Source organism: Sciurus carolinensis, chromosome 2 (assembly GCF_902686445.1).
Source record: "Sciurus carolinensis chromosome 2, mSciCar1.2, whole genome shotgun sequence".
Lineage (NCBI taxonomy): Eukaryota > Metazoa > Chordata > Mammalia > Rodentia > Sciuridae > Sciurus > Sciurus carolinensis.
This window is the reverse complement of record NC_062214.1, coordinates 87,632,597-87,656,226: the sequence shown is the minus strand read 5'-3', so window position 1 is coordinate 87,656,226 and position 23,630 is coordinate 87,632,597. Positions and strand designations below refer to the sequence as shown.

Genomic DNA, 23,630 nt, shown 5'->3' with positions numbered 1-23,630 from the left:
TGGTTGCTCTAGAGTTTATAGTATACATTTTTAACTTCTCCTACTCTCCCTATGTAAATAACATTGTACCACTTTATCTATACACTAAGATTCTTACAATAGTACATATTCATTTCCCCATCTCTACCTTCTTGTTACTGTTATACATTTTACTTCCTTCTATGTTATAAACCCCAAAAGGCACTGTTACTATTTTTGTTTCAGATATTAATCTTTTAAGGACATACATTTAAAAGTAAGAAAAGATAAATTTTGTATTTATTCATGTATTTACCAATTCCAGTGCTTTTCATTCCTTTTTGTGGTTTAGATTTCCATCTGATACTCTTTTCCTTCTGTCTGAAGGACTTCTTTTCTTTTACATTTCTTGCAGTATAAGTCTTATAGCACAATGAATTCTTTCAGCCTTTGTATGTCGGAAAAAGTGTGTATTTTGTTTCACTTTCATTTTTGGAAGGTATTTTTATTTTTACTAGATACAAAATTCTAGGTTGATTGTTCTTTTCATTAGGATTTTAAAGATTTAGTTTCACTGTGTTCTTTCCAGTTGGAAGCTTACTGTTAACTTTTAATTTTTTTTCTCCTATATATTAGCAATGACTTCTTCTCTGACTACTTTTAAGATTTTTTTTTCTATTTTGCTGGTCTTAATATTCAATTTGATTGTGTTGAGCTTTGATGTAAGTTTGTTATTCACATACATGGAATTTGTTGAGGTTCTTGGATCTGTGGGTTTTTGACTTTGGCCAACTGTGGAAAATCATTTTTCTTCAAGTATCAACCACCGCCTTTGGGAACTTTAATTGCATGCGTATGAGGTCACTTAAACTTATCTTACAGCAAAATGATACTATATTATTCATTCCTGTCATTTTTATTTTTGTTTCATTTTGGATAGTTTCTAGTTTCATGTCTTCAAGTTCACTGAGTTTTTTTTCCATTGTCTAATGTAATATTATTCCTGTCCAGTTTATTTCTCATTTCAGACTTTGTCCTTTTTATTCCTAATTTAAATAGGGATAATGTCTCTTCTTGACATGCTTAATCTTTTTTCTACCTTCTTGAATGTACGGAATATAGTAGTGATAAGTAAGTTAATGATCTTGTCTACTAATTTTATCATATATATTATTTCTGGATCTGTTTTGACAGATTCCTTTATCTCCTCATTTGGGGTTATATTTCTTTTTTTTTTTTTTTATGTCTTACAATTTTTTATAATGCCAGTCATGTAGCATAGGTGCTCTCTACTTTTGCATTCCTAAGCTTTGTTCTGAGATACTATTCAGTGACTTTGAAATAATTTGATTCTTTTTTTAGACTTGCTTTTAAGCTTTATTAGACAGGACCAGCTCAGCGATCAGTCTGGAACTGATTTCCCCCACTCGGTGCAGGCAGTGCTCTTCTGAAGAGTCTACTCAGTGTCTTGAGGATTACAAGATTTTGCACCCTGGCTGGTGGGACACAACTCTACCTGCCCTGTAGGTCTTCTGCCCGGTGTTGCTTCCTCTGACATCCACGTCATGCTCATTACCCTGCTGAAGACTCCATCACTCCCTCTGCTGACTTCTGTAACTCTCTCCCTCTGGTTGTCTGCCAGCCAATGTGGCTCTGTCTTCTCAACTCAAGAAGATGGCTGAGTTCCACCTGAGTTCTCCTCCCTGTACTGGGGCCTGAAAACTGTCTCTAGTCAGGAAGCCGGATGACCAGAGAGCTCCTCTTACTTGTTTTCCACCCCTCAGGGAACATCGTGTTCTGGCTAATGTCTGGATCCCGGAAGCCTGTGGATTTTTGTGTGATTCTGTTCGTTTGCTTGTTTTTGGCTCCTCCTCCTTTCCCATAACCACTCTGATCTAGATGCTTGTTTTGCCTCTCCTCAGACAGATTGGCCAGCTTTTGAACTGTTCTCTCAGTAAATGGAAGCTGCCATTTGCTGATGATTTATATTGTGTTGAGTACTTTACATACATTTTCCTCAGTTAATACAATAGTCTTTTTTACTGTTATTGATCCCCATTTAAGAAATGCTGGACCTGAGGCACAGAGACGTTAAATAGCTTGTCCAGTTTCCCACAACTGATAAGTAGTAGAACCCAGATTTAAACCCAGGCAGTCTTGTTTAAGAGCAAGTGCTCTTAAACCCATGCCTTTTCTGCTCACCCACCCTCATTTGTCCCCCTAGAGCATAGTTCTGGTCATATCTCTTCCCCTCTCAAGTCTTTGAAAACTCCACATTACTTCCCAAATAAACTAAAACTCCTGGGAACGGAACTCAAGACCCTCTACCGTATGTTACCTGTCTACTTTTATAGCACTGTCTTACGTGCCTGAATCTCGGGCTTCTTTTAACTTGAACTTATTGCCCCCTCTAAACCCAGGCACTTCCTCATTTCAACACTTTGATTCACATACTTATCTCTAATTAGAATGCCTTCCTATCAAAATCCTTAACACACTTCTGGGGCCACTTCTCCATTGAATGTTTTTGAATAAACCCTGCCACTTTAGATGGCTCTATCTAAACTCACCTTTCTAGAATTCTCTGTATGTGACTTAGAGTGTTACCACGTACCATCTTGCATTTTGTTAGCATATATGTACATTTCCCCTATTATTTTGAAATATCTTTGTAAATGGTGAGCAGAGCTTATCTATGTTTTTTCCTTACTCAGTGATTACCCTTCAGAGCCTTATCTAGAGCCTAGCACAGAGTACCACATGTAATGAGTAAATGTGTTTAACACATACTTTGTTGACTGACTGACTGAATACATTTTTGTTCTTTTGTTTGTTCTTCAGTTGACTCATTCATCTTTCTTTGGTGGTACTGGGGATTAAAACAAGGAGTGCTCTACCACTACATACATCTCCAGCCCTTTTTATTTTTTATTTCGAGACAGGGTCTTACTACATTGCTGAAGCTGGCCTTGAACTTGTGATCCTCCTGCCTCAGCCTCCTGAGTGGCTGGGATTACAAGCCTGTGCCATTGTGCTCAGTTCTCATCCATCTTTTGATGTAGCATCTTGAAAGCAGGTTCAATTCACATACAAAATATCCTATAGTGTTCTTTGTATGGACCATTGATCTCCACCAGAATATTTCTTAGCTTTTTTTTTTAATATATTAAAGGGTGAAATGGAAGGTTAAGAGTTAGAAGTGCATTTGATCTTTTCCTGACCCTCTCCTGACTTTTGTGTGACCTCAAGCATGTCACTTGAACCTCTCAGTGACCCCAGCTGTGAAACGGGGCTGCCTGGTGTCACAGAGGGATTGTGAAAAGCAGCAAATCACAGTCCTTGTCTACGCAGAATCACCTGCAGGGCTCTGATGCCTGCATAGAATGATGAGGGAGATTTGATTTTTCAAGTCAAGTGGTCAGTGGGACTCGGGCTTTGAATGTCTCTGGGAATAATCAGATGAGAGTCCTTAAAAATGGGCTACTTTTCTATACCTATTCAGTGTTTCCAATGTTTATGTCTTTTTAAATGTTCTTGTTTTTTAGACGAAAAAGCACATTGTAATGTTTCCCTTTTATTTTTAAAAGAAGCTGAGCTTGGGAAAGAATAAAAGTACCTTAAATTTTTATTTTGTACTATGGAATTTAGATAATTTTCTGCCTATAAGAGTACATTTTGAAAATTATGCTAATCATATTTTTAAAATAACTATTTGATAATGACCTATGTAACATGTGAAATGTGGTTTTAACTAGCTTTTTGTTTGTTTGTTTGGTGTAGGTAGGCAAGACAATTGCAAATAAGTAGAGCAGAAAACAAATAAAAATACTGTTAGCCACCTTGCAAACAGAACCTTTTTATACCATTAATTGTGTTCTATAAAATCTTTCAAATAGTAATGCTTAGAGGATTTAATTGATTTCCCAGTATTGTTTGTTTTCTAATTGGGAAAAATTCATCTAACAGGAAATTTCTTAGCATTGTACATAGTATGTGCTGATTATCATTCTTTGACTGCTTTGGGTTTCTGCTGCTTTTAAACTAGCATTTAAATGGACCATTTGATTAATCATTTGTATACTGACTGTAATCCTCCCAAATTTCCTTTCTGAGTTGTACATACTGTAAAAGACAATTATGTCTCCACAGATTAAATAAGTGAATTAAAACAGAATAGCGGCTTAATTTGACCTGTGATTTTGCTCTCCTTCCCTTTAGTGGAGCGTGTGCCACTCTAGCAAATAAATGAAGTCATCCATGACAGCTCGTGATGAATTGCCGTATTTATACTGTATATTTTAATAGCCTCACACTAATTTAAATTGAACACAGAGTAAATTATAATTCAGTCACTTGACTGCTTGTATTTAACTTGACAACTCATCCCTATTTGTCCTGGAGGTGTAGTGGAGAGCCGTGGAAAAGCACTCAGGTATTTCAGTTCCCTACTTAACCCTTTCTCCATGAAATGCTTCATATTCAGATTCTCTCCAGTTTGAAGCATTTAGTGCTTCCTAAAGAAAAAAAATCATTAAAAAAAAGAATAAAAGCAGCGAAGACTTGGCAGTTCATACTTTTGCTTGGACTTCAAAAAGAAAATTAGCATTTGCTATACTTTTCCCCCATTGCCTTCAAAGAATGAATTGGTCTCATTTATTTTTAGCAGCTTTAAAGCTCACTCACAAGAATGCCCAGGGGAAGGAGAATTAACCTTCCACCCAGAGTGCCAGGTCTCCCAGAAAATAGAGAGCATTTGAGTAGAGTTATTTTAAGGTGGATTTTACTTTCCCTCTCAAGTTCCCAGAAATTACTTTATTCACTTTTCCACCATTATGGAATCTCCACTCTTCTGGATTATAGCAAATACCAAGAATGATCAAGATCAATTAGAGTACAATGGATTGGCTCCACAAATACAGTCAGTGTTCCTTGCTCCATTTTAGATCAGCATAGCACTTTTGTTTTAGTGTTTATGTCTTTGCTTTCAAATTTAGTTGTAGAAATCAAGCAATATGTTTCCTTCATGTCTAAAAACAGCTTATTTAGAGGATGATGGTTGTATGGAGCACTTTAATTAAATCCCACATCACTCAGTGGATACTACTGTGAGAAAGCCCTTGTGATGGGTGATGAGGGGAGAGACAGGCATCTCAGTCCTTGCCCTTGAAGGGTTTATGACCTCTCTGTAATCTCAAGACTGCTGATTTCAGGAGATGAGGGCTGAAGGCTAAAGGCAGAATATGAGAAGGAGAAACATATGGGGCCAGAACTAGAGAAGAATTCTGATGGAGGGTTTTGGGGTGGCTTCATGGAGATGGTGAGGCATTCAAGCTGGGTCTGAGATCAAATAGATTTTTATAATTGGTGACTGTGGAGTGGGGAGAGGAAGCTTACAGGGAACAGACAAGCAGAGACTGGAAGTGGGAAAAAACACAAGGCATGTGTGGATGATGAAAACCCATCAGGTTCCCATGAGGAGTGGGTTTGTACTGGGAGTAATGGAAGAAGGAATTAGAACCATGAGTTGGGCTGCACTGGAAGAATCTGAAATGTCCTGCTAGATTTTAGCTTTGTTCTTAATTGGGATCAGAAACCCAACTAAGGTTCTCCAATCAAGGGAATGATATTGTCTTCTTAGTTTTGGGTTAATTTCAAGGTGTTGGGGAGGTACGTGGAATCCTCTCATCTCCAGGTTGATGGCCCAGGGATGCAATACATCCTCATACTCTTATTTCTTAGCACTGCATAAATGGCATTTTTGAAACCTTAAAAAAGCGTTTCTTAACCTTACTGTGAGTTAGAAATCAGTTGGGAGCTTTTTATAAATACAAAGATGCGGCCCAACTTATTGTTCTGGGATGAGGTCTGTGCATTGGGAATTTTAAAAAGTACCCTAGGTAATTATAACGTAAGGCCAGGGTCAATAATAACTACATTCCTTTTAGCAGAGTTTTTCAGGATAAAAGATGCCCTTTCTTTGACAAGTGGTATTTTATGGCATAGAATTGAAACAACAATAGATGAATTTATTTTGTTGCTAAATTTTATACTAGAACAAAAATGTAAGTGAATATTGTTGGCAAATGACTATTGATCGAGAGGAGTGTTTAAATGTTTCTTGGCAGTTTTGTATTATACTTACAATCTAGTTTAGTGAGAGCTTTTATAAATAACCCTAAAGCAAACTCTTGATAGAAACTGGAGATGCCTCTTTTTTTTAACCTTCCCCTTCCTCAAATGAATGTCACTACTAAAAATGGGTGTTTTTGCCCTTTTCTTTCCTTGCTCTGTCAGCAGTTTACAGTTCCTAATTTATGTTTTTTTCCCAGTATGATTATATGCATTCTTCATTTGTAATATAAAATGCACTTCAGTCTTGAATGGTGTGTGACTACACTGTCATGGTAATCTGAAATGCTGTTTTTACCTACAAATGTCTAGAGTGAAAAGCTGCCACAATTATTAAATTTTTTTTTTACCTGTTATATTTCATCACTGTCATTTTTAAGTAAAAAACAATTTACCTTGATTTGATTTTACTGAAGTGCTAAGTAAATTTTGAACAATTGATTGTCTTCTTCCTTTAAAAATAAACATCTGAAACCAACTAGGATCTGTCCTATGTAAGTTTACAGATTTTTAAAAAATATTTCTGTGTCATAAGACCAATTCAGTGGTTGACATTGTTAGGAGAACCATGAAGTATCAGGTAGTCTTGGGAAGCACAGGAGAATAGGAGTCAGGGTCCCCAGCACTTTCAAACAGCAAGGCTCCCTGGAAAGAAACCCTGGTTTCCTTTTCTCTAAACGAAGGAAATTAGGTGCAATGAAGTTCCTTCAAGTTCTAATAGAATAAAACAGTATTTGTTTGCAAAGAAGTATCAACCACCTGGGAGAAAATAAAAAATGATATATTTTTAAAACTCCTGTTTCATAACTAACAACCCCCATTTAAATATTATTTTTACTTAGCATTCTCTGTTGCCTAGTGCCTGAATTACATGACAATTCTTTTTTAATGGTTTGAGAGTCATTTTTATCTTCCTCTGAAAATAACCAATGTGGCCAAAATAGGGTGCATAAATTAAAAGTGCTATGACTTAACTGACTTTTAACGCCATTAATGCTGACCTTTGAGACCTAGCTTTTTCCTTGGTCCCATCAATCACTTCTGTACCACCTCCCCCAATACAAAGGCGTAGACAGATGTGCATACAGTGTGTTCCTGGGGATAACAGTGGTGGGGAGGGCTGAGGGGAATGAATAAAGGAACCACCATTTTTTAAAAATTTATGTTTCATAATGATTATATAATTTTATTTAACTTGAAGGAAGATAAATGTGTTAATGTTAATACCTTTCTATATTTAGGTAATACTACTAGATATTACACTGGAACTTCAGAAGCAAATTATGTCTGAATTAGAAATTCTTTATAAGGTAATTTTTTTTTCCTGGTCATTTTTACTTATAAAACATACCTATGGTGTTGGCTTACAGGTTTTTAACTCCTTTTTTGCCATATTTTGTTGCAGTGTGATTCATCATATATCATAGGATTTTATGGGGCATTTTTTGTAGAAAACAGGATTTCAATATGTACAGAATTCATGGATGGTGAGTTTTCCCTTTTACAATATTTTAAAAATGACTTTAGGAGTAGAGTATTTTAGAATCTGATTTTGATATAGATGTCAAGTAGAACTTAAAATTATTAAAATGTACTAATATTTCTTTTCTTCATGCTCTAAAAGCATCTTGGTGTTAGAGGTTCCTAGTGTTAAATATTTATGGCTGAGCTATAATTTCAAGAATGTAACTTCATTTACTTTTATTGAAAATTTAAATAGAACAGATTAAATGCTAGTCTAATCGGTGGTTTGATATTTGATTCTTCTATGCAATCTGTCTTTACTTGCAAAACAGATGTTCTGTTCTTTTAATGTTTCAATAGCCAAAACAGATTTTCTTTTAAAGAAATCTATTAACCCAATGTCCTGTGTCTTTCAGAAAGAAATCGGTTCTTAATTGCAAGATAAGAAATTGTTTTTCAACACAGCTGTTTAGTCAGATGTGTTTGGTTTTCTTTGGACTTTAGCCCTTTCCTTCCTTCTGTATTTTTTTATTCATTTCTATTTTTGTAACTCACTCTTACTCTGAAAATTGTGACAAAACACAGGTTTCTGGGTATCCTGATGTTGAAATGAAGTCATCATTATTATTGTTTACTTACTTTAAATCGAAGTAGTCTTTAAATTTCACCTGCTTAGTTTTTCCATGTCTCGCAATTAAAATATGATATTTTAAATAAAGATGTACTTAGCTCCTTGTCGGGGTTCTCAGAACGTTACTAAACCAGTTAGTTCATGCCCTGTAAGACTTAAAATGAACCAACCTTGATACCTTGATACTCTAATAACCGTATAATATATGCTAAATTAGTTCTAGAAGATGTCAAGAATTTAAAATCCTGCAACCATACAGGTAGTATGACAGTTGTGGAGACTGGCTAGAAAAAAGAGAATTCATAGTGCCAATATAGGTTACTATTTTAAATTTCCATCATTCTTACTATGAAGTCTTTGATTATTGTTATATTAAAATATCTTTATTGGCATATAATTCAAATACCATAAAATTCACTTTTAGAGTATATTATTTTAGTAGTCTTTAGTCTGTTGCTAAGATTGTGCAACATCATCACACTCTAACTTCAAAACATTTTTTATCATTCCTAGAAAGAACCTTCATAAGTCCCTCATTAGCCTCCTTTCCTCTGGTGCCTGGCAACTTCTGATCTTTTTGCCTTGACAGCTTTACCTATTCCAGATATTTTTCACATAATGGAGTCCTACGATGTAGGATGGAGTCTTTGTGTCTGGACTTCTTTCAGTTAGTATAATGTTTTCAGGATTCATGCATGTTGAAGCACATACCAGTATTTCATTCCCTTTTCACTGAATTTTATTTCATGGCTATACAGCATTTTGTTTATTGTTTCATTAATTGGTGATCATTTAGAATATTTCCACTTTTGCCTAATTGTGTATAATACTACTACGTATATAGGTTGTTTTGTGTACATATGCTGAATCAGTTCTTTTGAATTTATACCTAGGAGGAGAGTTGCTAGGTTTAACTTTTGTAGGAACTGTCAAACTGTTTTGTTCCATTTTATACTAGTTTGCATTCACACCATCTATGTATAAAGAGTCTAATTTTTCTGTATCATTGCCAACACTTGTTGCTTCAGTTGTCCTATGTAAGAAACCTTTGTATAATCCAACATCACAAAAATTCATACCTATTTCCTTCAACTATTTTATAATTTTAGCTTTTATATATATGTTTTGAGTTCATTTTTTGAGTTAACTTTTACATATATTGTGAGATAGGAATTCAAATTCATTCCTTTATATGTGAATATTCATTTATATCAGCACATTTGCTGAAAAGACTATTTCCCCCTTTTAATTTTCATGCCAGCCTTGTTGAAAATTAATTGACCCATGAAATGTATTTCTGTACTTTGAATTTTATTCCATTGATCTATTTGTCTTTCTTCTAGTACCACATTGTACTTGATTACTTATGCTTAATTACTCTAGGTTATTATTGTTTTATAAGTTTTAAAATTGAGAAATGTAAATCCATATGAATTTTAGAACCATCATTCATTTCTTTAAAAAAGTCATCTGGGATTTTGGTGGGGATTGCATTGAATTTGTAGATCAATTCACAGAGTATTGCTGTGTTAAAAATATTAAGTCTCCATTTCATGAGTATAGAATTTCTTTCCACTTATTTGGATCTCAATTTTTGGTTTATAATATTCATTGTGCAAGTTTTGCAATTATTTGTTAAATTTATTCCTAATATTTTTAAAAATAATACTGTAACTTGAATTCTTAATTTTATTTTTGGATTGTTCTGTGCTAGTGTATAGAAATATGATTGTTTTTTGCTTATAGATCTTGTATCCTGTAACCTTGCTGAACTTGTTTATTAACTTTGGTAGGTTTGTGTGTGTGTGTGTGTGTGTGTGTGTGTGTGTGTGGCTTTCTTAGGGTTTTCTGTATACAATATCATGCCATCAGAAAATAGAGGAAATTTTATTTCTTTCTCCCTTTTTGATCTAGATGCTTTTTATTTTATTTACTTTTTCTTGCTTAATTACCCTGGCTAGAATAGAAATAATGAGAGCAGACATCCTTTTCTTGCTCCTCAACTTGTGAGGGAAAGCTTTCAGTCATTCTCTAGTAAGCATGATATTTACTGTGTGTTTTGGTAATTTATACTTTGTCAGGTTGAGAAAATTCCCTTTTATTTCTATTTTGTTGAGTACTTTTTTTTATCATTAAAAGATATTAAGCTGTCGAGTTTCTCTGTCTTTTGAAATTATTATATATTTTTGGTCCTTTATTAAAATGGCATATTATGTTAATTGATTTGCTCATGGTGAAACAACCTTGGAATTCTGTCAATATTCTATATGGTTATGATGTAGAATTCTTATGTATTTCTAGATTCAGTTTGCTAATATATTATTGATGATTGTGTATATGTGTGTATGTGATGCTGGGATTAAACCCAGAGCCTTTTGCATGTTAACCACACACATTGTTGAGAATATTTGCATCCATGTTTATAAGAGATATTGATCTATAGTTTTCTTATTATGTCATTGTCTAGTTTTTATATTAGAATAACACTTCATTTAAGTTATCTAATTTGTTGGTGTACAATTGTTTCTAATATTCTCATATAGTTTTTTTTTTATTTCTGGAAAATTGGTAGTTGTGTTCTGTATTTTAGATTTTAGTAAGTTGAAGTAATTTGAGTCTTCTCTCTTCTTTGTCAGTGTTGCTAAAATATTCTCAGTTTCTTTTTCAAAGAACCAATTTTTTGTTTTATTGACATTCTCTATTTCCATTTTCTGATTTGTTGGGTTTTGCTGTTCTTTTTGTTTTCTCTTCTTTTTAGATAGAAAGTTAAGATATTGCTTTTAAATCTTTCTTACAAATGAAGGCATTTAGAGCTATAAATTTTCCTCTAAGCACCATTTTAGCTGCATTCTAAAAATTTTGGTATGTGTGTTTCTGATTGCCCTAGGGATTATAATTAACATTTTATAACAATTTAGTTCAGATTATTATCAATGTCATTTTAATAGTACAGATGTTCTTCAGCTTATAAATTTATGTCCCAGTAAACCCATCATAGATTGAAAATATCATAAAAATGCATTTCATAAACTTAACCTACTGAATATCATAACCTAGCAACATGGTTAATGTATTGATTGTTTACCCTCATGATCATGTGGCTGACTGGGAACCATAGCTCTCTGCTTCTGCCCAATTTTGCAAGATTGTATTTTACTACATATTTCTTGTCTGGGAAAAGATCAAACTTACAGGTACAGTTTTTACTAAATGTTTATTATTTTTGCACCATTGTAAAGCTAAAATATTGAAAGGTGAACAATTATAAGCAGGGGCCATCTCTATACAAAACGTTTGATCCTATAGAGTTCAGTTTCTTCCCCTCTCTTTTGTGCAGTTATTGCTTTATAAATTACATTCTTTTGCATTGTGTGTCTCACATAGGTTTATAATTATTGCTTTTATGAAGTTGTCTTTTAAATAAGGTAGGAGGAAAAATGATAGAAGTAAAAAACTTACATTTACCTTTTGTACTTACTTATTTAGACCTATATCATTGTTCTTTATTTCTTCATATGAATTTGGTTATTGTCTTTTAACTTCAACCCGATGTTCCTTCAGTGTGAAAGAGTCCATTTTAACTCATATAGGATAGGCCAACTAGTGATTAATTCTTTCAATTTTGTTTATCTCGGAATATTCTAATTTCCTCTTCAAGTTTTACAGGATAGTTTTACTGTGTATAGAGTGGTTGGTTGACCATCTTTTTAATAGATATTTGAATATGCCATTCCACTGCCTCTGACCGCAGTAGTTTTTTATGAATAATCAATTGTAGATCTTTTAGATCTACAATTAGAGGATTTCTTGTAATATGTTGATTCTCTCGCTGCTTTCAAGATTCTCTTTTTGTCATTGGCTAAGGGAAATTTCATGATGATGTGTTTAGGTATGAATTTCTTTGTATCTATCTTTATGGAGTTTAAGAAGCTCCATATTAATATTTTCATCAAATTTGGGAAGATTTTGGGATGTGCAGATTAATATTTTTCATCAAATTTGGGAAGATTTTGTCCATTGTCTCTTCATATATTCTTTCTTCCCCTTTCCTTTTCTACTCTTATTAGATCTCCCATTATGCATATATGTTGATATGCTTGATAGTATCCCACAGATCTCTTGAGAATGTGTTTGGTTTTCTTTATTCTTTTTTTCAACAGGATAATCTAAACTGGCTTATCTTCATATCCCTTGATTCTTTTTTTATTGTTTTTCAGACATTGTTTTCAGAGATGATTTTTTTGACTGTTTTGTTTATTTTTTAATGTGGTGCTGAGGATCAAACCCAGTGCCTCACACATTCTAGGCAAGTGCTGTATCACTGAGGCACAACCCTAGCCCCTTGAGTCTTTCTTCTGCCTTCTCAAATATGCTTTTAGTCCTCTCTAGTGAATTTTTCATTTTGGCTATTGTATTTTTTAAAAATATTTTTTATATGTTGATGGACCTTTAATTTATCCTTTATGTGTGGTGCTGAGAATTGAACCCAGTGCCTCACACATGCTGGGGAAGTGCTCTACCACTGAGCCACAACCCCAGTTATTGTACTTTTTAACTCCAGAATTTCTATTTGGTTACATACGATTTCTGTCTCTTCATTAATAGCCTATATTTAGGAAGACATCAGCCTCATGTTTTCCTTTAGTTCTTTACACATGATTTCTTTTGAACATGATAATTGGAAGATATTACACAGTTTTTTTTTTGCCCATATACAGCAAAACATACCCAAAAAAGGAACAAAAAATTATCTACCACCCTCCAGTTGTCATTTCTTCTTTCCCCTTCCTATTGTGATCAAACTTATTAACAACTTTCTTCCCAACTCTAGCATTGTTTAGTGTACATCCTCATTTTTTACTTTATTTGGTCTCATAATAGCATTTATTTCCAAATATTTACTGAACACTTTCTTTCAAACTGTTGTAAACTTAGGAACTGAACATGAATAAGACTTAATCTCTGTTCTCATGGAGCTTATATTCTAGAAGGGGAGACAGACAAGAGACATACAGTACATCATCAGGGAAGGAATAAGTTCAGTTAAAATATAAAGCAGGGAAATAATGACTAATAGAGCAGGTACTAGATAGGGTAGTCAGGGATGACTTTTTTTTTTTTTTTTTTTTCAGAAATGGCATTGTAGCAGACACCTTAATATCAATGCATTAGCTCAGGGAAAGTCATGGGAAAGAGCTTCAAGGTCAAAGGAGTATCAAGTATAAATGCTGCAAGATGGGTGCACGTTTGATGTAATCAAGAAGGATTAAATGACTAGAGAGTGATGATGAGAGGACCTGGGGATGAACAGGAGGCCAGAACAGTAGACAGAAGCAAGATTGTAGTGACCTTGTCCACGTTGTCAAGGAAGTTTAGGTTTTAGTCTGAATTTATTAGAAAGCCTTTGGAAAGTTCTAAGTAGGGGAGTGATATGTAGTCTACCTTTTATTATGTCTAAACTGAGTTCACTCAGAAACATCGAAATAGTGAATCTCAGTATATATACATGTATTTAAATTACCACCACAGGAATATGTTGTTCCACCCCCACAAAATAAAATACCCTATTGCAAAGAAAGGGCTTTTTATATTTTCAACTAGCAGGAACTAAGACAGTTTCTACTGAAATTTTTGCTTGTGGCTCGTGATTTCATTTAGTTGACATTAATAATAATCATGGTCATTTTAAGGCAAATGTTGGGACTCATATAACTATTCTTGCCTCTTTTTCAATTACTTCATATTTATATTTATCTTATGCACAAGATACTACTTTCTGTTTCAGACCCTGTAATAGGACCCTTTGGTCTACTTATATGACAGTGGTAACCCTGATTTATCAACAGAAGCGTGTAGTTGTTTGGCAGTTGGCATGGGTTTTTGCTAATCTACTGGCAGTCTTCCTCTTGGTTCCCATGGTGAATAGTGGTACACAGGGAAATATCTGACCAGGAATGTTATGTGGCCAAGGAACACAGGGAAGTGGCAAGTCACAGTGAGCAAACAAGTGACCTTGAAATTGTGAACAAAATGTTCAAGTCCTTGGAGCCACAAATAAGTTCCTAAATGTCTTGAATACCAACATTTCAGCTAAAATTAAACTCTGTCAGTATGTGTCATAATAACATCACCTCGCAGGGAGCTTTTTAAACTATAAAAATTTCCTTTGTGATTTTTTTCAAAGGCTCAGGTCTTCTCTGAGTTCTCCATCAACTGACTCATGTCCGTGACTGTCACACTTACATCTCTGGGACTCAGTTTTCTCCCATCTGTCAAATAAAGTCAGGGGACTCATCCATAATGTCACTTTTAGCACTAATGTTTGATGACTAAATAAGTCTTAGAATTACCTTTTTTAGGGCTTGTAGTGTAGTTCAATGGTAGAGCACTTGGCCTAGCATGGACAAGGCCCTTGGTTTGTTTCTCAGCGCGCGCACACACACACACACACACACACACACACACATATACACACACAACTTTTTAAGAGAGACTTGTAGAATAGAAATGATAGTAAAACTGAGTAAAAATTAAATCAGAACACTCTTCCATTTTTAGCCTGGTAAGAGTTGTTAAACTAACCAAAGAGCTTAACAGGTACTTTTGCTTCTGTGTCGATCTGCTGCATTATTTTTCATCTCTGACATATCTCTTATGCACATGGAAAAGGTAGGATGAATCAGTGATGAAACAGATCCAGCTATGTAAAGATTTATCCATATGGATGGCTAAAGAAAGCAGGATCTGAGATTAAAGCGATATTTACAAACACTGGGGAAGTACCTCAAATTGGGATTCCTTCTTTGCTTATTCTGCTGATAATGGTGGTAAGGTAATCTTTAGCTTTGTGGTTCAGCTTGTTGAGACCATCGTCCGTTTAGCTAATTAAACTCTGATTCACATCCTATGAAAAAAAAGTCTCCTCTTAGGACTTTGTACTGGTACATGTGGATGGGTTTGTACTTCAAGTTTTGTGTCCCTGGCTGTTCCCTTCCCAAGGGATGGGTTCAGTGAGGTGCACGTCCCAGTCTTCCCAGTACTTACCTGGAAAACTTGATCTTCTGCAATTTATTCATCCTTGGAACTGCCAATTCATCTGAAAGATCAATGAAAACATAAACTTGTTTTCTGTCACATTTTCACTTTCATTGTATCTATAATAAAAATGCTACTTTAGTAAATAATGATGTGTTCTGCTCATTAGATAGTCTTTTTTTTGTGTGTGTGGTTTTCCCAGTAGCGCCCCCCCCCCCCCCCAGCCAATGCATAAAGTTTAGTTGCACTGTGGTTTCCCAGCTTCTTGTTAGAATCTGGAAACTTCAAGCAAAAGTTACCTAAAAGAATTATCATTTTCCTCTATCTGCTTTAAATAAGATAGTAGAAAGCCAGTAGTTTCATGTGCGCATATACAGTATTTTTACAAAGAAAAATAATTTTTTTCTCTGTTGTTCAGCGTTAGGAAATTGAGACATAAAAATATAAACATCTATAAAATATACTTGACTACATTTCAGAAGAGTGATATGCTTCAGCTTGGTACTTTGTTAGGTATTCTTATAAATCATCTAATAGTAAAATGATAAATATGAGTTTTTTAGCCTTTGATGAGAAGAAAATCTCAAATATTCTGTACAGTTTCTTTATAGAACTGAAAGGCTTTATACCTTAATTGTGTAACTCTTAAAAAAGGTTATCATGCATTGTTAAAGTAGTTATCATATCATTGAGTGAAGTAATGGTTCCCTGCATAAACTATATGCCTGAAATTCTTTTGCCACTTATCTGAGATTAAAAATTTAACAAGCATACCCAAATTTATACTTTCAAAAAGGATATTGATCTCTTCAAAATAGTCACCTGTGAAATTCCAGTTATTTCAGTGATGGTTTGGGTCCCTTATATGGAATTGCTTCAGAGCAACTGTACCTATCTGGTGAGATTCATGGTAATTTTCACTCATATGTTCATTCATCTGACAGATATTTTTAAACACTTAGTATCTGCCAGTTGTGTAATGTCTAGACTGATGAAGATGAAAAAGCAAACAAAAACCATGGCTCCTGTCTTAATTATATTCACAATTCAGTGTTTTATTTTTGGAAACTGCCAAAAATAATTTAAAGCTGCATTTGATAAAGATGAAGGATGTTAGTAAAAAATAAGTTATTACATAAAGATACTGGTTTTTCTTTTTACCTCATAAAGTAGTTTTCAGAATGGCATCAAAGATAATTTCTAGAAAACCAAGAGAGTATCTTAAGAATAGATTGATTGCTTGTCTTGGTATCTAACTTGAAGAGTAACATTTATTCAGATAAATGTTAATGTTGCTATTTTTGCTTTTTTAGTTGCTGTGTATGTTTTAAACCTCATATCCTCCAGCTTTTGTTTGGTTAATGTGAAACTTCTAAGATGGGACCCTGGTTTACATTTGAGAAAACTGGCACACAAATGAATGACAAGTGTAATTGTCATGTTGGTCTTTAATTTTGTGTGTGTGTGTGTGTGTGTGTGTGTGTGTATTTACATTTCTATAAAGTACAGATTCTTAGTCTGCCCTTGACTAGTGTCCTTCAATTTTTTCATGTAGGTGACCACACACTTGAGAATAAAATAAAAATGTCTAGTTATACTTCATAATAACTAGTTATACTTTAATGCATGACATATGAAAAAGAAAAACACATTTTCACAATGATTATATAGAGAAGGAGCCCAGTGCCCTGTTCTAGTAGTTTCATTTGTAGTAACACAGATGTTTGTCTCTTGCAGGGGGATCTTTGGATGTATATAGGAAAATTCCAGAACATGTCCTTGGAAGAATTGCAGTAGCAGTAAGTATATGGCTTCAGTGTTGGGAAATTTGGGTGATTTAATCCTTCTAGTTAAGCCTGTTTTTATGTCCTCAGTATCTTTTCCCCCTCCCTCCCAGTTGACTGTCAGGTTCTTCTTACTGTCTTAAGCTTTGGTCATTTTTGAATTTCCTCCCCTTCATAGACCAGCCCCCAGCACAGCACGTGACTCTCACAGCAGTGCTCTCACAGCAGTGTTCTATATCATGGGTTTGCAAGGACCATGGTGCTCAGTGACCACTAAAATTTTCAGCCTCTTCAAAAGAAAACTGGTGTTTTGGACATTTTATAGTTACAGACATAAAATTAGGAAATACTTTAAAAGTCTGAATTATTAAAAACATACAAAAAATACTACTTGCTCTTAAAGATTTTTGCAATTTTTTTATATTCTTGTTTTTTTCATTCTTTATCAACTGCAACTAGGAGCTTATTCCCTTTGTCATTAAAAGAAGCTTTTCCGTTTTCAATATTCACTAATAAACTGATGAAATATATCAACTAAACTAACATTTCTGTGTAAGTTCCAGATTTCAGACTTGGAATAATGTAGGCTAAACAGTGTCTAAAAGAAGTCATGGGGTGGTATAATAGTAAACAATTGCTAAACTAAAGGCACTCTGATAACTTAAGTGGTTTAATGCAGAACAAAGTGATTATATCATGTACCATTTAATTAAATGGCTTATTTTCACATTCATTATACATCAAACTGACAACTCAAATTCTTTAATCCAACATGAACACTTATTTAGTCTTAGTTCATTGTAATTCACAGCTTTCCTTTTTTCTCTCTAATTATTGGTGTGAACTGCTCAGGGTGATGAGAACTTTCTTTTCTGAAGCTATTGCTGCTAAGTAGCTTCTAATCTACATGTGTAGGTGGATTAGTATGAAATCTGAGTACTTAAATCACTATTTTAGATGAAAATAAAAATGTTTCATTTCCTTTTCCAATCTCAGGGGGGAATGGAATGCTTTGTGGCTTTTGGCAGTTCTTGACTCTAATATAATAAAGGGTGAAAAAAGGCAAGAATACCAACTGAAAAAAAAAGTTTACAAGTTCTGTGTACTCAGTTATCTATTGAACTTGGCAAAAATAGAACCTGCCTTCTTCAGTAGAGAAGCACGTTCTTCCAGGACATCGTAAATCTCGCCTGCCTCTTGTGTAGCACATCCAGGCAAGGCCACACGTCTTTCCACTTCTCTTGGGGTGGGAAGGCTATGAAGTGGATAGTGTCAGCAGAAAAACAGTCGAGCTTTAAATACAGGGCTTGCCTACTGGGTAGCTGAGAATATGACAAATTATTTCAGTGACAGTTGTTAAAATAAGTTCTCATCCAAGTCATTGATAATACGCCCTTACATGTTTAAATTTTGGTTGGGGGTTTGGTTTTTTTCCTAACCAGTTTCTCCAACTTTTATGGTTCATCAGATTATAGTAATGAAAACTGCTTATGGCTGGAGTAGAAGAAATGCTTTTGATAATTTTGCTCTTCTGTCACTTTTTAAAAACTCTGCTGGGTCCTTAAACTTGTATAATGCCTTCTAAGCATATTTTGTGTGTGTGTGTGTATAATCTGAGTAGGTCCCAAACTTGGAAAATTCTTTGTTGCAGCTTACACATGCCAGATTGGCACAGGGCTAATGTCTGACACTAGGAGGACTGTGCCAATCAAAATAAGACTAGCAGATTAATAGGTCAGAGGTCATGATTTATAAAATACATGTTCTCACAAGCCTGGTTGGTTTTCCTGTGTTTGTGGTTCTCATTCCTATAATCAACCTCTTTCCCTTGAGTCCCCTCAGTAGGCCAAGAAAATACAAGAAAATAATGCCAAGTTTAAAGGAGCAGGATCAAGATGGGAAACAGGAATATGTTGGATACTTCTTTTGCCAATCATTGTTATAAGTCAATGTACAAATATTATGTCATTTAGTCTTTACAACATCCCTATAAACTTCAGATTGTTGAATATATGTTGTATTATGTAAAATGAGGTTTAGGAAAGTTAAATAATTTACCTAGAGTTGTTGTCTCATTAGTGCCAATTTGAACACTGGGCCGTCTGACTCCAGGCCCCTTGCTCTTTCACGCAACTTTCCTACGATTCTGAGGGGGAGGAAATAAGAGGGAGAAGTGAAGGGAAGAACTAGGTTAAAAAAAAAAAAATGGCTGGCAGGAGCTCAGTGATGAGTGCTAGTCTGGCATGTGTGAGACCTAGGTTTGATTTCTAGTAACACCCAAAAGAAAAAAAGGGGCAGGGGAAGATAATTACAAATGAGATAGTAATAAAGTAATCCATATAATTGCTTCAGATTAATTTTGAGACCAGGTCTCATTATGTTACCCAGGCTGGTCTTGAACTCCTGGACTCAAGTGATCCTCCTGCCTCAGCCTTCCATGTAGCTGGGACTGCAGGTGTGCACCACTGCACCCAGCATCAAATTCTTTTCATGTCTTAGAACCACATTTAAGGCATCCCTTCTTCCTCAAGTGAACTTTATTTTCCAGTTCTAATAATCTGGCATGCAAGGCAGGCCCATAGATCCAAAGTTCATTACAGGATAGACCCTGTCAGCTTCTGTGATATGTTGTTCAAATTTTCTCTTGTAGGATGTATGGCAGAGGGCATTTTTCCTTGAAGAAATCCATATAAGCTGTCTGATATCAGCCTTCCAACTTGCTCCATGATTTTTATCCACTATTCATTTGAATCTGGTCTCCTATAAAGAGGAATGCCTTCCTGACTTTCCTGCCACCTAACACATTTTATTTTTCCTCTTTTTTGAAGCACTGACACTGTGTACTGTATTTTGAGTACTAATGTTGATTGAAGTTGTCCCTGAAAGGATGTGTACTTGACATGCCAAGGAGTGAGTGATTGACAGCAGATATAAATACTTTTAGTGTCAAGGCTTTGTCAAGTCATTGTGAAACCTAGCCTACTGAATGCCAATAATACTCTCTAGATTTTCAGTAGACAGACTTCTAGCCCATTGTACACTGATACATGCTTTAAAGGAAAATGTAGGCTACTTTGATAGTTGGAGGAATAGTTTCTTTTTGAATCTCTAAAAAATTTGTAATTTTAGCAAATATCATAAAATCAGTTTAGTATTTATTTTACCTTTTTTCTACTTGACAATCTGAATATATTGGATTACCTCCTCTTTGTGTTTTCAGATGATTTCGTTTTGTTGAACCAATTTTAGTGGTTTGCTATCTGTAATGGGCAGGTTTTATAATAAACAGTTTCTAAGTTGAGAACACATAGCTTCCTCAGAACTCAATCTTATAAATATTTAAATAAATATTTTGCCCTGTTTTCATCTGTTATAAAATTGTCATTAGTATTTTTACTTAAATTTTTAAAAATTTTTTATTGACATAGCAATTGTGTGTTTATGGAGTGCTTTTGACGTTTCAATACATGTATACAATGTACACTGCATTATTAATATTTTGGTATTTCCTTTTTTATATTTAACTGTTCAGAACACATTTTATTGTAATGTCTATTATTCCAAACTTTAGAAGAAATCATTTATTATAAAAATGTATTCTTTTATCTTAGAATTGATCATACCATGTTAGCAAATCTTTCAGGAGTACATTCTACTCTGTGAGAACAATTAAAATATGTTAACCTCTGCTCTGTATTAATTGGTATAGATTTTTGTCTTCTAGCTCTTCAGTATTTGGAAACTGGTTTTCTCTCTTTGCGTTTCTGTTTTTTACTGTTGCTCTTAGTCTTCCTTTTTTTCTTTTCTTTTTTTTTGCATGAGGGTGGGGGCTACTGGGGATTGAACTCAGGGGTACTAGACCACTAAGCCACATCCCCAGCTGTGTTTTGTATTTTATTTAGAGACAGTGTCTCTCACTGAGTTGCTCAGCACCTCTCTTTTGCTGAGCCTGGCTTTGAACTCGCAATTCTCCTACCTCAGCCTTCCGAGCCACTGGGATTACAGGCGTGCACCACCAGGCCTGGCTCTTAGTCTTTGTTGATCAATTAAAATCTTTGCATTTGTAGCCCCCAACCCTATTTTTGTCATTTTTAATATATTAAACCATTTGTTACTTTTCATTGTGGTAGGTTTTCTTGTTCATATAACTCTGACTACCTAGTATTTTCTATAAGGATGAGTACTTTTAAATACATATGGAAAGTATTGAGTTTCATGTTTTTGGTATCTAATTATCAATTGTTAACCTTGAAATTGTAAGTTCATATTCATGTGCCTACAGGTCAATAGTTGTAAATAAAAGGTACATCTTCCTTTACAACAATTTTTGTATAAAGATTTTGCAAGTTTCATTTTTGCAGTTCTGGGGTTGAACCCAGGCCTTCAGCTCATGTAAGCTGGGCTTTAAGGTTTTTAATGGCAACCTCTGATTAGATTTTTCACATAGAAGCTGACACTTGTAACCTTTGTACTTAGGGTCTTCAAAATATCTTTATTCAATATCTCATTTGACTCATTATTCTTAATTCTAGCCTATTACAGACAAAACTTCAAATTGAATTCCCATGTTTGTATTTTCTCATTTTATTTCTGTGACCTGTTCTTTCAATATTGTCTGTGTGACTCCTCCACATATATGCTTTGTACCAGGAGAATTGTCTTGGTGTATTTATTCCTTCCTAGTTGATATTTTTTTAAGTTTTAAAAAAAAACTTTTTATATTGAAATTATTTAAAATTTACAAAAAAAAAAAAAAAGAATAATACAAAGAATCCCTGCAGATGATTCACCAAGGTTCCCCAATTAACATTTTAACACATTTGGTGAAAACATCTTTTTCCCTTGGCCTAAAGCTTTTCTTCTCTTTTCTTCACAGCCCCTAGGTGAAGGCTTCCTGACTACTGGTGGGAAAAGTGATTCCTATTCTATGCACTGCCTTGTTTTGTTAGTTAACTTTTTAAAAATGTTTCAGGCTGAAGATGTAGCTCAGTGGCAGGGCATGTGCTTAGCACATGTAAGGCCCTGGGCTTAATACCCAGCAACACACACACACACACACACACACACACACACACACACTCACCAAAATGAAACAAAACTCTTCATGTTTGTAAATGTCTTGACTGCAAACAAAATCACACAGAAGTATAGAAAAATTTTAAAAGTCTTTGTTCTTTTTTCCTGTCCCTCACCTCCCCTGCCTACAGCACCATTAAGAGTTTAGTATATAGCCTTCCAGATCATTTGGGGTACACATAGCCTTCTTTGTTTCACTTGGCATGCCTTGTCTTCAGAACATTATAAGCTCACTAGGCAGAAACATGTAGCTTTTACATTTGGTCCCCCTACAGAACCTGGCAAAGAAACAGAAGATGTTCAATAAACGCTTATCGGTTGACGTAGAGTTTTAAAGGGAAAATTATGGTTGATATGTTTAACTGTCGAAAGTTTCATATAAAAACCATAATTGTACTGTTTTTTCTTTCCATAAAATTTAGGTTGTTAAAGGCCTTACCTATTTGTGGAGTTTAAAGATTTTACACAGAGGTATGTGCTGGATTATAAGCTCTGACTTAATTTGGGGTAGGGGTGAGGCTCTCTAGATACCTTGATTTTTAAAGTGGGTAAATGATCTGACATTTATGCCAGCTGATATACTTGAAAATCAAAAAGATGTTTGCTTATGTTGTGTATTTTTGTTTTCTTTCTTTTATTTTCTTGTTTCCTTCTCTCATTTATATTATAATATTGGTGTTATATTTTTATGAATCACATTTACCAAACATGTAAAAAGATATTTCATAGTATATGAAAATGACAGTGTTCGATTGTCTCACTTAACTCTAGATAGTACAAAACCTTCATTTTCTATACAATTGCATCCTGCCTTTTGTTAATATTTCATACCTCATCATATACTGTTCCTTAAGAGATTACTCACATACCTGGAGAGTGAAACTTTAATGAATTGGTGAGAGCATCAGAAATAATCCCCTGATCCAGTAACTGAACCCATAAGAAAATAATCAGAAAACTTCTAAAAGTTGCAAAAGGAACCTCATCTTGTTTTTTTACTATTCCCAAAATGTCTAAATTTATTTGCAGCAAATTATTAAGTGAGAAAGAGACAATAAAATAGCAACTTCAGGGCCTGATGCCACAATAGTACTGTTTACTTTTACACATCTGCTCATCCTAGCTTTATGTACATTCAGGGAATAAAACAGCATACAATTACATGTGATTAAAGGAAAGTATTTTTTTAAAGGTATAAACTAAGTGAGGGAGGAAACAACTGATGTCATCAAGTATATTATCATATCTGTCACTAAGCATTATTTTCTTTTGTCGGTGGTTTTAATTCTTAGTGATTCCAATTTGCTTATTAAATTCTTTCTCTTAAAGAAGATACCTAGGACTGGGGAGATAGCTCAGTTGGTAGAGTGCTTGCCTCGCACACACAAGGCCCTGGGTTTAATCCCCAGCACAGCAAAAAAAAAAAAAAAAGATACCTAGATTTTAACAAATAAACTATTCATTTCTTAAAGGTTTTTATGTTGATTCAATGGAATCATAAGCCATGTGTGCCTGTATTCCCAGGAGCTTGGGAGGTTGAAACAGGATTTTGA

At 34.5% G+C, this 23,630-nt stretch overlaps 1 protein-coding gene across 5 annotated transcripts in view; it reads left to right on the top strand.

The window, feature by feature from the left end:
• The window catches only part of Map2k5 (mitogen-activated protein kinase kinase 5), a 232,700-nt gene that overhangs the window by 80,414 nt on the left and 128,656 nt on the right, over positions 1-23,630 (top strand). For all 5 annotated transcript variants that reach the window (XR_007106679.1, XM_047537347.1, XM_047537354.1 and 2 more), the window contains 4 exons: positions 7,329-7,397; positions 7,493-7,574; positions 16,955-17,016; positions 22,500-22,548. Coding sequence is in view for 4 of the 5 variants with exons in the window: in XM_047537347.1 (XP_047393303.1) it covers positions 7,329-7,397; positions 7,493-7,574; positions 16,955-17,016; positions 22,500-22,548 (262 nt within the window). In the remaining variant the exon portion in view is untranslated. The remainder of the gene's footprint in view (positions 1-7,328; positions 7,398-7,492; positions 7,575-16,954; positions 17,017-22,499; positions 22,549-23,630) is intronic.